This window comes from Cyrtonyx montezumae, unplaced genomic scaffold, assembly GCF_038088225.1.
Source record: "Cyrtonyx montezumae isolate F1298 unplaced genomic scaffold, pur_monq_1.0 scaffold_16, whole genome shotgun sequence".
In the NCBI taxonomy this organism is placed as follows: Eukaryota; Metazoa; Chordata; class Aves; order Galliformes; family Odontophoridae; genus Cyrtonyx; species Cyrtonyx montezumae.
The window spans coordinates 13,272,308-13,286,975 of NW_027071892.1; the positions used below are offsets into that span (position 1 = coordinate 13,272,308).

The 14,668-nt window shown below is 42.1% G+C and overlaps 2 protein-coding genes across 6 annotated transcripts in view; one reads left to right on the forward strand and one right to left on the reverse strand.

Annotated features, from left to right (window-relative positions):
* The window catches only part of CUNH7orf50 (chromosome unknown C7orf50 homolog), a 93,718-nt gene that overhangs the window by 18,058 nt on the left and 60,992 nt on the right, over positions 1-14,668 (forward strand). For 2 of the 5 annotated variants that reach the window (XM_065732928.1, XM_065732929.1), the window contains exon 1: positions 10,180-10,351. The exons of the other annotated variants lie outside the window; for them this stretch is intronic. The gene's annotated coding sequence lies outside the window, so the exon portion shown is untranslated. Of the gene's footprint in view, positions 1-10,179; positions 10,352-14,668 lie in introns of those variants that run through there. 5 annotated transcript variants of the gene reach the window in all.
* LOC136046365 (uncharacterized) lies at positions 4,409-10,162 on the reverse strand. Its single transcript, XM_065732922.1, has 2 exons — positions 9,910-10,162; positions 4,409-6,391 (listed from the first exon to the last, which is right to left on the reverse strand). The coding sequence occupies exon 2, from the start codon at positions 6,342-6,344 to the stop codon at positions 5,325-5,327; it is 1,020 nt and encodes a 339-aa protein (XP_065588994.1). The 5' UTR covers positions 6,345-6,391; positions 9,910-10,162; the 3' UTR covers positions 4,409-5,324.

Below are 14,668 nucleotides of genomic sequence, written 5' to 3' on the forward strand. Positions count from 1 at the left end.
TAAAACAAATTTTATCAGCTGCCAAACACCACATTCCCTTTTCCTCCATCATTTGCTGATATCCCATGGGACTTTACAATGAGTGCCTCCATGGTCCGTATTTATTTAACTGCAGTTGTGGCAGTATTACAGCCCTGCCTGTCGTGCCTTATCGCAACTGCTGCTGAGAAACAAGCATGAAAGCAACTGGTGTGCTAGCCTTCCTACCATGTCGTACTGCAATATTCCAGCCTGTGATGTTTTTCCTGGCAGCTATTTTTAAATCTGTAGTAATCAACTTCTTAAACACTGTATATATCTCAGTAAACACATCTAACACTGCATTGAAGGAGCAGTGGTGTAATTGCATTGTGCTTAGGTGCACCAAGAGCCTTGAAGTGGAGAATAGTACAGGGCACTCTAGGTAATCTAGCAAACTCCTACATAGGACTGCTGTGTTGTCAAAGGAGTGTGATAGTATGGGAAGAAGAAAGTGGAAAGTGAGTAGAGGAGGGCACAATAGATCCGATGTATCGCTGGTACGTGTGGCCTCGCCAGCAGCATGCTGCACAGGGTAAGCCCTGCCTGGTGTGAGAGCTGCTAGGTCCTGCCAGGAGTGCAGAAGAGCGTGGGTAGATTTGAAGGTGGAAAAATGTAAGGTGAGAAGGGAAAGAAGCATGATTTAAAATCGTGTCGGAGTGCTTTATGATGTAGCACAACCGTGCGTAGAAGAAACAAGATCTGCATCAGCATCTCTATTGAAATCATCTCCAGAGGAAGTACACGTGCTGCTGTAAGGTCCTTCAGGTTTTGCAAGTAGATGAAACTCCTCCTCCAGAACAGTCATCGTTCTGTTAGCATGAACACCACCTGAGTCCTTTTCCACCTGCTGAGGGACATCTCCTGCCTGGGGCTGTTACCCTCCTCTGGTGTATCTTTGTATTTTATCCTCACCAGTCACAGTATCACTACTTTTCTTGCAAATAATCAAGCATAGTTTGAGTCGGAACAAATAATCGTGTTCTGTGCCTGCAGAAAACCTTGCAATGTATCTGCTTGTTTAGCCTTTTTAGTTACCAATAATTCTGAGAATGCATTTTTCTTGCTAAAAATGTATATATTTTAAAGTTCAGCCTTTTCTTTGCACGGACAACACCTGTACCCATTCAAACTATTCTGGTAAAATTGTTTTTCTGACACTGCATATTGCAAAACACTTCGGAGAGAGGAGGAACACATCCAAATTTTGTGAAAGCAGACCACTAAACAATGTAAAAGTGAAGGACGATTCATCATAGTGCTCAGTCTCTATCCAAATGTGATAAAAATAACATTCACAAAGCAGCAGCCTTTTGTGACTCTAGTTGTTGAGTCTGGTGGTCTTTTCTGGGTGCTTTATCCCTCCAGTTGTTCAAAGGAAAGGATTTCATAGTTGTCACGAAGTGATCCTAAATGAGACAATAAGGATTATGGTACTATGGAAGCAAAACACATTCTTCCATACCAGTCATTTAGAGAATCAACTGCTTGTGCAGAGTATATGGTGCTAAAGTTGTGTAGCATACTTGTTTTGGCTAAATTGCTTGAGCTTTCACACTACCCCAGATCTGCAGCTACATCTGAGTCGAGATAAATGATTCTGGAGCCTTTTCTGGCTCTGTAAGTTTGATATTCAAATGCTTTCAAGGCCGGACTTAACAATACGAATAGGGGTGTAGTGGCTCAAGTTATGATTCAGCTCTGCAAATCCTGCCTCCCTTTAGCTCAGATGTTGTTTTGCAGTGGGACCAGATCAGATTGGAGCCAGCTGGTACAGAAAAGATGAGTCTTCAGTCTCTACATGTTCTTTTCCAAAACATGTTACCCATTCAGAAATGCAGCCTGCTCATTTCTCTTGGTTTTTTTTTTGGAATTGAAGGTTTTTTTTCTTTTTTCTTTTTTTTCCAGACATGCCAGTCTTAGATGTGTATGTTACCAGTACAGAAATAAAGTATTCTTCTTTGAAATTTCCAATATATGGCATTAGTTATTTTTGACAGCGTGCTTACAAAAATATCTGTCTCTACTGGAACGTACTGGTCAGAGCTAGGTGAAGCCTGGAAGAAAGCAGTCAGCAAAGCTGATGCTGGTATGGATGGAAAAAAAAAAAACAGGGGGAAGATTTAATTTTCTTCTTAAAAAAAAAAAAGTGCACTTCAATTTATGAATCATTTAAAAATAATCACTGTTAATCCTAGCCAAAGCTGCTCTTCTACCTCAGATTTGACTGCTTTATAATGGCTTTTTGGGACTCTTTCTGTCCATTTCTCATTGCACATAGGGGTATCTACCCTCAGATTCTATCTGAACCAAAAGTAGGTCTCCTCTAGGACTACATGTTCATTGTCCTGAAGTTGAATGTGAACTCTGTAACTTCATCAAGAAGGATTTAACAAAACATTTCTGTATTGTTAAAAATTATATTAATGAGAGTTTGGATTTTTGTTTTACGTTTCAACCTCCTCTCTCCTGATTCCTTTCGTTTTCTCCTTTTCAGTTAGTCTTCCCTATATGTGGAGATTTCTTTATGGCAATATAACCAGCCATATGCAAAATGCTCTTTGTCCCCATGACAGTAGCTGAGGAGAAGGAAGAGACCAGAACTCATTGATTCCCATCACACAGACAGCAGCCACAGGCTTTACCCAGCATCACTCACAGCTTTGCAGTCGTAGCTTGTTCTTGCTTGTTCCCAAGTGTGTTAGCTGTCAGTAGGCTCATCCAGGCTTTGTTTCTCTGAGCCATTTGCTATGGCTCTGCTTGAGCCAAATGCCACAGTACTGTTATGCATGCTACCTGTGCCAAACCTCTGAGCTCTTACAGGAATATGGGTGATTTGCTTACTTCAGACCAGTTCCCAGAACCCAGCCAGGGGGTCTATATATCTAACCAGGTCCTGTGTATTTGGTGGCTGGATTTACTTTCAGACACCTCGAACAGTAACACAGGACTCAGAAACAATACAATATTTATTCTTTCATCCTTTAAATATATGGAAGCAGTGAATAAAGTAGAATTCTTTGTGCATAATTCCCATTCTAGAAAATAACCTGCTTAGCCACGAAACTACGATACTCTCTGTCTGAACTGAAATAAACAGCTTACATCTTCTGACACATCCTTTTGCTCAGTCTGTCAGCTTTCTTTGCTGACGTGCTGCTCTTACAGCTCCTCTCTTCAGGCTGCTCTCTGCAGGGCTGATGTTCAGACCTTGTTGTTTAATCTCCCTCTTCTCAGGTGCAAAGCAAAAGTTCAGATGCCATCTGAGAAATCCTTTCACAACTGTATAATTCACTCTAGTATTTGGAGAGGTGATTCTTATCTACGTATTTCCTTTCTGACCAGGTTTTAATAACAGCCTGTTTCTATGTGATGTTCCCTACTTATCCATCTGCTCGTGCTGGCAGCAGAACAGAGCTGAGCGGAAGAACAAGCTGACATGATGCAGTGCAGATACTTCACCAGTTGACTTTTACATCTTGTGGAAATGTTGGTCCTTATGGTCGTGGTGAGACTATTGCCCTCTGTTTGCATGTGATACGGTCACAGTCCATGAATTCCAGGACTTTGATTTCAGGACTAGAGCCTTTTATCTACATTCTAGATCTATGCACAGTATATTTGGGCAGATGTTCTTTAGTCTTCCTGGCTGTTGCTCCACAGAACGTGTTCCTGTAGGTAGATCAGTGCTCACTTTGCTGTATTTCAAGCAGCCCATGCCAGTTTGCACCAACTCTGCACGCAGATCTGGACCCCACCAAGATGACTTTCCATTTTTGCTATAAAATCTCTTGGATCCCTTAGCATCTAGCTTCATGCTTAGCCAAGTAGATTTTTGTCTTCAGTGCTACACAAACACATGTTTAAGTATCAAGGTGTTTGTTCTTAAAAACAGGTCACTTAAGCCTTGCTTATCAAGTCACTGTATTTTCTTTTTTTTTATCTTCTAGTCCAACTCTACATCTTCGTCTGAGATGTAGAACAGCCCTGTGCCTTCCTTGCTTTTTGTTTTTTGGTTTTTTTTTTCTCTTTTCTCCTCCTCACTGTAAGGAAGTCTGAACCTGAAGCCAAATGTATCAGAGGGCTCCAGGCCAACTTGGGTTATAGTAGTGGTGGTCTCAAAGCCACCCTTAAAGCCCTGCACCTGAGGCTCTGCCTGCTGCAAGGGGCTGCAGCTGAGCTGCAGTGCCACAGCTAATGTGGGATGCTCAAATTTGGATTTCTTTCTCCATTTTGCACTATTTACCTGTGAATTCTCATCTAAATGTGTAGTGTTCCTATCCTATCTCCAGCAAAACTTTGATTTCTGCCTGGATCCGGGGCTCTGCTTCCTTTTGCCTTTTTAAAAGCAGTTCTGCTGTTCCAGGCCTGTTTTTTTTTTCTCTCTCTCTCTTTTTTTTCAGTAAGATATTACGGAATGTGACTATTCGAGGCATGCAACTTCATACCTCTGAATGAACTCATCAAGAATGGCTTAAATCAAGAATTGCATAAAGTCTTAATGCAAAGTTGAAGCTGAGCGTGCTTTGACAAAAAGCTTTCATTCTTGCACAAAGTTTTAATTAGCCATCCTGTCCATCTTTCCAGTTCAATGCCTCAAAAAGGACGCAAAGTTCTTCTTTATGGACCAATGTTTCTGTTAATTTGAAGGGGTTTTGTGTTGCTGTTGTTTTTTTGTGTGCAAAAATTCAGATAAAAGCCTTTGAGGTCCCAACAAATGTAGAAGAGGAAAACAGAAAAACAAGAATACTTAATTCTGTGTGTGTATACAATGCAAGCAAGCCATGAAATAGACTTACAGCATCACTATTTCGGGATTGGATGGACTCTTAACTCATACTTCACTGCTGTTGTTACTGGAATTAACCAAAGTTACGAAAATATGAGTAGCTTGTAGGGCAAGAATTCCCAGTCCAAAGAGGAAGCAAACCTGAGAAAATGCTTTGGCTGCAGATTTTTACCACAGTTCCAGGTTGCTTTGGGATATGTTTTGGTGTGCATCCTTACTAAGGCATTGGTATTATTACAGGAGTATATTCTGTGGCTGCAGTACGTTCTGCTCACTTTTGAAGTAATGAGGGGATGGATAAATATTTATACGCTCACACATACACAAAAGAACAGACCTCCAAGTCCTGCATGTTCCTACATGTTAGGTCACTGTGGATAGTAGACTAAATATATTTTTCTTTCAGCCCTGCTAGCTGTGTGATAGTCCAGGTTTGGGGTCAAAGGGAAGAGCAACTGTCCTTTACAAAGAAGGAGAAACTTGGAAAGTAGATAGGCAGCTCCTAGAAGAGCAGCTGTTACTGAGATGTCGTTTCAGGGCTCGTAGGTGTTACTGGGATTTCAAGGTGAGCGTTGGTGCTGTGTGTCCTTCGGCAGTTCCGTATGACTTCAAGTACTCTATCCCTGCATGGTTTATGCAAACAAAGTATGAATACCAGACTAGCACAGCTCTCCGAGAACAATACTATTTCAGCAATATTCATCACGAGCTCATCCTTTGGAGTTCCGATGCTCTTCTGTAATTTCAGTGTTGTCCTGAAGAGAATCATAATGTTATAAAATAGGCGGCATATAAATGTTGTTGTGCTTACAGTGAACACAGCGAGGTAAGTACGAATGTGCTGTCGTAAGGGTGGAGCTTCAGCAGGGGCTTCTTTAGCAAGGAGGGTGGTAAAAGAGAGTAGCTGAAGGAACGATGGGATCCCAAATCCAAAGGTGAATTTAACAATCTCGTATTCAGGCCATGCAAATAGCGGGTCTAGTTGGCAGTCTGTTTCCAAGTGGTAGTTATCTGTGCCAACCAGCACTGCTTCTGTCAGCGACAAACAGAAGGCGCATAGCAGCACACATCCAACACACAGCATGGGACGCTGGGTTACTTTGCTCAGAGCAGTCCTTAGTGGAAATCTCTTCAGTAACAGCATGAGAAGCATCAGCACCAAAACGTGCTGAGAGCTGAAATAACTGAGGTTGAACACAAATGACAGAACGCTGCACGCGAGGCGGGTCGCTCTGACGTAGTCAGGTCTGGTGATGACCGTAAACGACAGCAAAATCATTGTAATATTGCTGATGGTGAAGTGCAGAAGAAGCGTGTCCAAGTGCTCCATGGCTTTGTTCTGCACGTAACTCTTTATGAAAATGACCAAAATGCACACGCCAGCTATCAGTCCTGTTGGCACAAAGAAGGCGATGTAACAGTGCATGAGTCTCGAAATGATGTTTTGAGAAGCTATGAATGCTTCGATTTCTTCTGGGGAGATGAAAGCCAGGCTCTTGCTTGGGTAGCTGATCCACGTCATGTTGTGAGCACTCATCCTTCCTGCACAACCTACTGCTTGTTCCTGGTCAGGGAAGATAGAGACTGAAATGGAAAAGAAAGGAGAAACAGGTTTTAAAGTACACCTGGTAATGTCTCTTCACTTGTGCATTCCATACTTTGCAGGAAATCATTATTTTTTGTGCATGCTCATGCATGAGAAAATGACTGCCACTGCGTTATAAGCCTCTCAATAAACTTCTGCCACAGAACAATTTTTATAGCTGAGTTCTGAATTCCTGAAACCAGAGAATTTTAAGAGTAACATGGTCAGGCTGTCAGTGACCCCAGGGTATGCTGACACAGTAATTCTGGTGCTCTCAGTGTTTGAACGATCCTTCTGAAGCCAAAAAGCTTTGTAGGGAAACATTGTACGTACTTCAAGGAAAAACCTGTGTAGCACATACATGTATACCTGTCCTTATACCGCTAAAAGCACAATTGTCACACTTCCTTGTCCTGGTTGGGTCAGAAACGAACAGACTTAGTAGCAGTTGATAACAGGAGTGCTACCCTTGCGGTTGTACATAATGCATTTTTCCACCAAGTGATTCTGGGGATTTTAACTCTTACAGTGGAAGAAACTTTAAATTGGTAAAAGTTTGTAGAGATACATGGATGCTTTTAAGCAGTGCTCGTTATAGATAAGTCAGTGTCTTAATGCTGTTTGACAGTTCATTTGTGGTTGTTACCTCTGACACTACTTCACATTTCTGATATTTTTAATCTCTCCTCAAAATGGGAATTCTAATACTTTAATTCAAAAAGTTGACTTATCAAAGTGACTCTGATTGAGTGTATATATATAATCTTATGTAATTGTAATTGCATTTCTATAAAGCCATAGAGTTATGTTTTGATTAAGCAGTGTTCTTTCCCCCTCTTCAAAGTCAGAGTTTTTCTGTTCTGGAGGTTGCTGATTCAGGCAGGATTGCAGAGCAGGAATGCAGGACATGTGTGGGGAAGCTCTGTGTCACAAAGGAGCAGTTGGCTCTGGGCAGTGCCTGCCTGTGTTTGAGGCTCTCTGCTTTGCTTGGTGTGCCATGCAGGAAGGCACCGGCTGGGAACACTGGCTGTTAATAGCTAAAAGTCACAATGATTTTTAAGCTGATTTTTTAAAAGAAAAAATGGCACAGGAATCTTTCCAAAGAAGGCCCTATGCCTTGTTAGTTGAGCAGCTCTCTCTTAAGTGCTTGCACTAGAGTTTTGCTTTCTGACCTGCTTAGTTTGGATACGGACCACAAAGAATGAATCACGTTTGCATTACTGTGCTCCAATAGAAGGGAAATTAACAAACAAACAAGTTTTAGTCAGTTGATGGGCTTCTCAGTGTTTCTTTGTGCTAGAGATTTCTGCTTCTTCAATTTTAATTCCAAAGTGTAGCTTTTGAAATAAAACTGTCTTGTCTGACTTCTCCATTACGCTCCATGCTCAACTTTGGTTTGTGTGTACGTGCAGGATGCTTGAAGTCAATCAAGTGTTCGTGCAGAAGGGAAATAACTGCATTTTCTGTTGTTCGTTTCTAGCAAGTTGTAGTGTATTCTGAAATCCTTTCTGGTTCGTCAAATAAGATTAAAATTTATAGTGTAGATAGTTACTCTTTCTTAAGTTATTCCAAGCACTGTCTCTATTCTGCTTTAAAAAAACCACAGTGATCATGTCAGACTATTTTCTTATTTGGTTTTGGTGCCTCACTAAGTACTTGAAAGAGAGCAAATGGCAGTTTTGCATTCTAGTTGTGCTAGGAAAGGCTTGTGTGCCCATGGCTGCAATCAAACATGCCTAATACTTCATACAAGCTAATGTTGGTAGGGTTTTTCTCTGCAACATGTCCACACAGATATATATTTCTGCTATGTGATATCATCCCCTAACACTGTTTTAGTTTTAGAAAACTAAAAGCCCATAAAAGTTTGCAGAGATGCTCATTCATGGTAGAGCCACCTCCAACCAGGTGGCTCTACCATGAATGAGCATCTCTGCAAACTTTTATGGGCTTTTAGTTAGCTTAAGGTAAACGAGATGTATTCCTGTGGGACAGCAGTTTATTTCTTACATCTTCTATTTCAGAGTCTCTGAGCAGAATATGTATGTTTCCATCGCAGACAAAAGAAGAATTTATTGTGCCATTTTCCTTCACTGTGAGAAGTCAGGAATCCCCCGAGTTCTGTCTGGTTCTGGCCGTACTGCCATGGCACGCATGTTGTCCCAGCACGTCTCATGTTTGTGCTGTGCTTGCTGGGGCCTGGACCTTTTCTGCTTCCTGGAGCTGTCATTGTGCCCTGTGAATGCCTCAGGATGTGAATTTGCTCTTCCTCTCAGCTTATCAGGTTGGGAACTGACTTCTTCATTTCTATTTAGGCGTTGGTGACTGAGATCAGTATCAAAATAGCACGTCAGAGCTCTCGTTCATGGAAGCCCCCACTCATGTCAAGCCTGCCCTTTGTGCCAGAGGTTGAAGTGAACACATCTGATTTCTACTTTCTGAAGCACAGCTAATGCATTCTGCTTCAATTCCAACAGATGGAGCTGAGGAAATGAACACGATGTCCAGAAGTAGTTGAACAATATCAAGCTGTGAAAAGTAGCTTTCAGTACTGAGATTACCCAGTCTGTAAGGTTCCATTGCTTTGTTACCCCCTCATCCACTGGATGGTGAACTGCTGCAGATGGAGAGCTTGGTCTCAAGGAAACTTCTGTTTATTTAAAGTCTAGAAAGGAGAGTTCCTAAAACAGGGAGTTTCTTGCTGGCAGCTGAGCTCTCCCTCTATAAAAAGCTTGGGCAGGGCAGCTGGTCTGCCACCAGCTTGGAGAAGGGGAAAATTCTTTCCTCCCATCATACAGCAATGCACACAGTGCTCCTGGTGTGACTGGACACGGGCTGCACTGCCCTGCAGAAACGATGCCGGTGCTTTGGGGGTGGGGATTAATACATACGTGAATTCGTCCTTCCTGTTCTGGCTAGGTCTGCCAGGCAGTGGAAAAAAAAATGGAGGGAGGGGATGGTTGCAGTGAAATAGCATCTTCATTTTTCTTACAGTGTCCCCACAACAAAATTCCTATGCTTTGGAAAGCGTGTGGGGCTGAAGACTTAAGAAATCCTAATAGTAACTTCTGAAAAACTGAAAGCTTTTATTTTCGCTTTCCCAGACTATCAGCAATAACTGAATGTAATCTACACCAGCACTGCTGATCTGTTTCCTGCCTGTAGCACCCTTGCTGCATGGTTAGGATTATCCAGAAATGTCCATCCTTCAGCAGACTGCTCTTAGGGAACTGTTGGAGCCTCTCATCCACACCACTGCGTGGTATTTCATCATCTAGCTCTCGTCAGTTCAGTGGGAGCTATGCATTTAGCAGAAAGCAGTTGTCAGATTCACTGTTGAATGCTTGGCTTTATTCAGCTTTATGAGGATGTTTCTCAGAGACACTTTATTTTGTCTCGTTCAAATCTCGTTAAAGAAGCAAACATTAAAAACTTTAAAAGACCACCACAGCTTCACGATATGATCCTCTCGTGATGAATAAAACATTGCATATTCAAAGTAAGATAAAGCACTTACCTTTTCAGGAAAATGCTCCGCAGATGCAATTAGCTGAGACTTTCACTGTGAACAGCCAGATGAAATATAATTATTGTTTGGAGGATGTAGCCCTTTCAGTTCATGCAGAGAGCAGCGTGTGTATATCACAGTGACTTCTTTTGCCGCTGTAAATCGCGATGAAAAATCTGGTGCTTGCTGGCTGCAAAAACGTACAGTTCTGGAAGGGAAACAGGAACTGGGTTTACATCATTCAAACCGTACACGTTGCATGTTTAGCAAACCTATGATTTCACCATGTGACTTTAAAGTTCAAATTATCCTCTGCAGGGAGATATTTTAGAACAGAAAAGTAGTGTTTGTCGCGGCCATTTCTGGGTCTGTGAGGCCATCCAGTGGAATTTCTTCCTGCTCACGAAGTAATCCTACGCACGTTGGCAGGCCTCTGCAATTACTTTCTTTGGTAAGCGTGCTGCTTCGATTCCTAGGGCTCTAGGAAAAGAGAAGCCAGTTGAATCCATACTGAATCATAGCCCTTACTAAATGGGGCAATACTTGTAACAAAAATAGTGTGTGTCAAAATTTAAAGGCAAGGTGTATTTCTATTTCTCTATTTCTCCATGGGTTCTGGTTCTTGTGATGCTCCCAGTATTGTGGACATCCAATGAATTACTTTTCCAGCTGCTCTGCAATGACTGTGAGGTGTTAAAAGCCACGATTTAGAGTCTGTAGTGTGTTTTGGGTCTGGCTAAGCATCAGTCTTCTTAGCGGCTGTTTAATAGTATTCTCAAACCCTTAGAAGGAAGTGAGCAGGACTGGCTCATGATTATTGCAGTGCATGCAGCCCTGTTGTTCGGAAGGCATCAGCTGCACCGTGCTTCCTCATAGGAGCACATCTATGGCAAACCACATTTTTTTCTAATCTTGTAATGATCTGCTGTGGCTATGATCAGTGCTTTCTGTCTCCGTGGTGTTTTACCTGTCGCACTTTAATGAGCTTTATTGAAAAATACATGAAAAAAGCCATTTCAAACAAACAGAATAAAACCAACACGCAGGAGTCCAGGTGTCAGAATGGGGCTTGCAGGTTGGCTGGAGGCACAGTGTCAGTTTGAGGTCTGCACTTCCACATGAAGGTGAGCACTGCTGCTGCGAGCACTTCTCTCAAACCAGATGTGGGTTGCTTCAGGCTCTCTGTGCTCCAAAACAGCTCTTCGGTAGCTCAGCAGCACTGTGAGATGCGGTTTCCCAAGAGCTTGCACATGTTGTTCAGAGCACCCCAACTCCCACACTGGCTTTGTTTTTGATCATCTTAGCATAGTTGTTTGTTGAACTGGGTGCATTGTTTCCCTTTCATTCTTAAAAGTGTTTCCAAATTGCTTCTGAATAACTTGAAGCAGACTGGGTAGCGAACCTGTTCTTTATAGCACTGCTGCTCTGAAGGTGTACCCAAGTCTTTGTTTCTTCTGTTGGTATCAATTTTATATAGCTAAAAAGGATGAACAAGTGCAAGTCAGGAAACTGTTGTTTTACTGTCAATTTTCCACAAGCTGTGCAAATTTGAAGCGTCACCTACGTCCATTCTAGGACATAGGGCTGGACAGAGAGGGCACCGACCTGCATAAACAATCAAATGGTTGTGCTGGAAAGGCAAGAAAATTTAAGGAAGTATCTGGTCCTCAAATACAAGATACTAACTTGCCTTTTTGGGTTTCAGAATGGATCATGTGCTCACACGGGGTAATGCTGAAAAGCCCTGGCATCAGCTCAGGACTTGGACAGCATGGGGTATCCCTCACTGCCACATGGTGCTGGCTGGGACCACCCCTGGGGTTTATCTGTTCCCTGTGTACCCTTTGTGACTATCAGTAAAACAGAGAAAAATCAATGTCTGTGCCAAAAGTGTAAGGATGAGTCAAACTACCCTTTATAAAGCTTTAAATGATGATAAATAATTATTAGTTGGTGAAGAGTATCTCGAGTGAAAACAAGTCCTAGCACATCAGCACCAGGGTTGCATTTCCTGAGTCTCAGTAACAGCTTTTCTGAGAATACAAAGTGTGAAGAAGAGCTCAGAGGGAGCTTGTCCTTCAGTGAGAAAAATTATTTAGAGAGAACCAGAGAAACAAAAAGAGAAAAGCTTTTTCTTACATGTCCCATCTTAACAGAACAATCTAAGGGAAAGCTTGCCTCTTCAAAATTACGTTCATGTTTACAAATATTATTCTTATTATGTGTAATTACTGGTTATATCCAGAAGAGAGAATGCTTTCTGTGCCTTGACTTGGGTGCAAATAGCACATCACAGTTTCAGAGCATGTATGTAGATTCAGAGGAGAACATCAGAAAGTGTCCACATTCTACAGGTGGAGAAGCTCGGGTGCTGAGAAATCTGTTGTCCCAAATGGATGGAATAAACTGAAAGCTGTAAGAGAAGCAGAGTTCAGGAAATTAAGGTTTCCCAGATTCCTACTCCATGTTCTGCTCTGCTGCTATCCTAACTGCTACTCAGAGTGGTTATAGCTGCAGCCCAGGGTGCTGTTGTTTTCACAGTTCCTGCTCTACCAAAAGAAAAGCGAGATATTGCTGTTGTGAGATCAGCTGTGTCTTTTCTTAAACAATGGAGCAGTTCAGTTCCATTTGCTTAAATGATCACAGGGCACAAGTCATGAGAGCAGTGGCAAAGCAGTGTGGAGTTGTATGAACTTTCAGAAAAGCACAAAAACAAAGATGGTTTAATGTCTGTTTGCATTATTTTAACACTATTTCTGTAAGTTGTATATTGATTAATGGATAGCATGCGTGTGTGCTCTTGGTGGATGGGATGAGTGTGGTAATGATGTTCTGTGTAGGGCAGAGGCAGCTTCTCTTGCCTTTCCGATGGAGGGTTATTAAGGAAAGTGTGCCTTCGTAGTGTGATGGACTGTTTTGGAATATTCAGTGGCTGTTACCGCCCGATGCTCAGTGTACAGTGCTGAAAAGCAATTGCTGTGTTACTGGAATTTTGAACTGAGAAACAGTCTACATTTTTCCCGCAGATATTTTTCATAGGCTGCCGTGGATTTCCATCTCAATTGTTCCTCTAGTGTAATTATCCAACTAAAAATAACCTGAGCGTGGGATGCTTGCTGCAGTGTGGGAGATGGGAGGAGGCTTGGTGCACTGCTCCAGGGGCCGAGCTGGCAGTCCTGAGCTCCTCTTGGTGGCACTTGGGCACACTGGGGCCGCTCATGTCCATGTGCTCACTCCTGACTCCCGCAGGGGGGATCTGCCTTGGGCTGACTTTTTCTTAAATAACTTACTCCAATCTTTTTTTTGTTTCTTTTGAGAAGAGCATCTATTCTAAGCCCTTTGTTATACTGACACACAGTTGACAGTCACTCTATGATTGCTCTTCTAGTTCAGTCTGCTATTGCAGCAAGCCAATCTGGGTCCTTGATTCAGGCCATTGAGGTAAAGCATAAAGCCAAACCGAGCTACAAGGAATTCTGTACACAAAGCCAGGAGCTGCCAGCTTGGAGAGCTGAAGGAATTCTGCTTGAGGGTGAATTTGAAAATAAAAACCTTGTCTTCATTGTTTCTGTGTTTGCTGCATGTTCGTGGGGGCTTTGTTTGCTCCTTTTTTTATTTTGGTTTCTTGTTCTTTAAGTGGAATTGAGATGTGTATGCTTCTGTCATGTATCTATGGCATATGGATCTCAGCAGTGGCATTTGGATATGTGGATGCTTTGAGCTCCTGTGGTAGCTCACTGCAGAGCTGATTCATCTCTCTGTTAGATAGACAAACTATTGTAAGGTTGGTGGAGCCATGTGGATTTGTGGAATTTAACCTGTCTGCCTGGATAGGGTTAAAAAAGCACGAGCTGGGGATGTGGGTACATAGGCACTGGTATTAATAATTACCTGTGCCTCAGTGGCTGCTCCTAAGTCAACATTGCTGCCTCTTATTCCAGAACAGCCATGCTGTGTGCTGGGTGATCGCTGTGGTCACGTCTCAGGATTCCCTGGCAGTGATTTTATATTGACTTATTCAGGCACTGTTTGCTATTTTATCAGCAGTATTTTTTTATTATTATTGCTATCCAGTGATGTTTCTGTCAATCACAAAATAAATTCCTCTGGATGGGTAGATCGTATAGGTAAGTCCCCAGTGAGGGCCAAAAGTGGCTGTATTTGCAAATAATGCTCTACCGAAGGGTGGAATACAAGTTTGTCTGGCAGCAACTTTGATAAAAGAGCAGGGCTCTGTGTAGCATTGCCAGTCTTAGAATTATTCCTTAGTTGTGTGTAGGCTGAGCTGAAAGATTTCAAAAACTTCTCTATTAATAATGAATGAAATCTTTTTCATTTTGAATTAGTGAAACCGTAACTTAATTAGGAAGAATTACGATGCTCTGGAGCTGGCTGGGAATGGCACTTCCTTTGATCTCTGAGCATCTTGTCTACCACAATAACTAGTGCCAGATGTTTCAGAACAAATACAAGAAACATATCCTTTTTTTTAAATATAATAAATATTTATGTCTTTTGAATAACCTGACTTAATAGTCTGGTTAAATATCCTTCTGTTGGCTTAAAAAACACAATGAACCATTGTTGAAGACTGCTTCTTGCTACAGAATTTTCTCTTCCATGCCTCGTTGTCTCAGCAGTGTTTGTAGTAGAAACAATGACTAATTTTGCTTCTTCTTACGTGCGCCAGCACATAGGACCAGCTGCTACATACATTCTTAGCCAGAAACTGGCCCGAAATCGTTCCCATTGTGAACATAAATCCTTT

Coding starts and splice junctions, on each gene's coding strand:
- LOC136046365 (XM_065732922.1), bottom strand. CDS start 6,344: ATGAGTGCTCACAACATGACGTGGATCAGCTACCCAAGCAAGAGCCTG.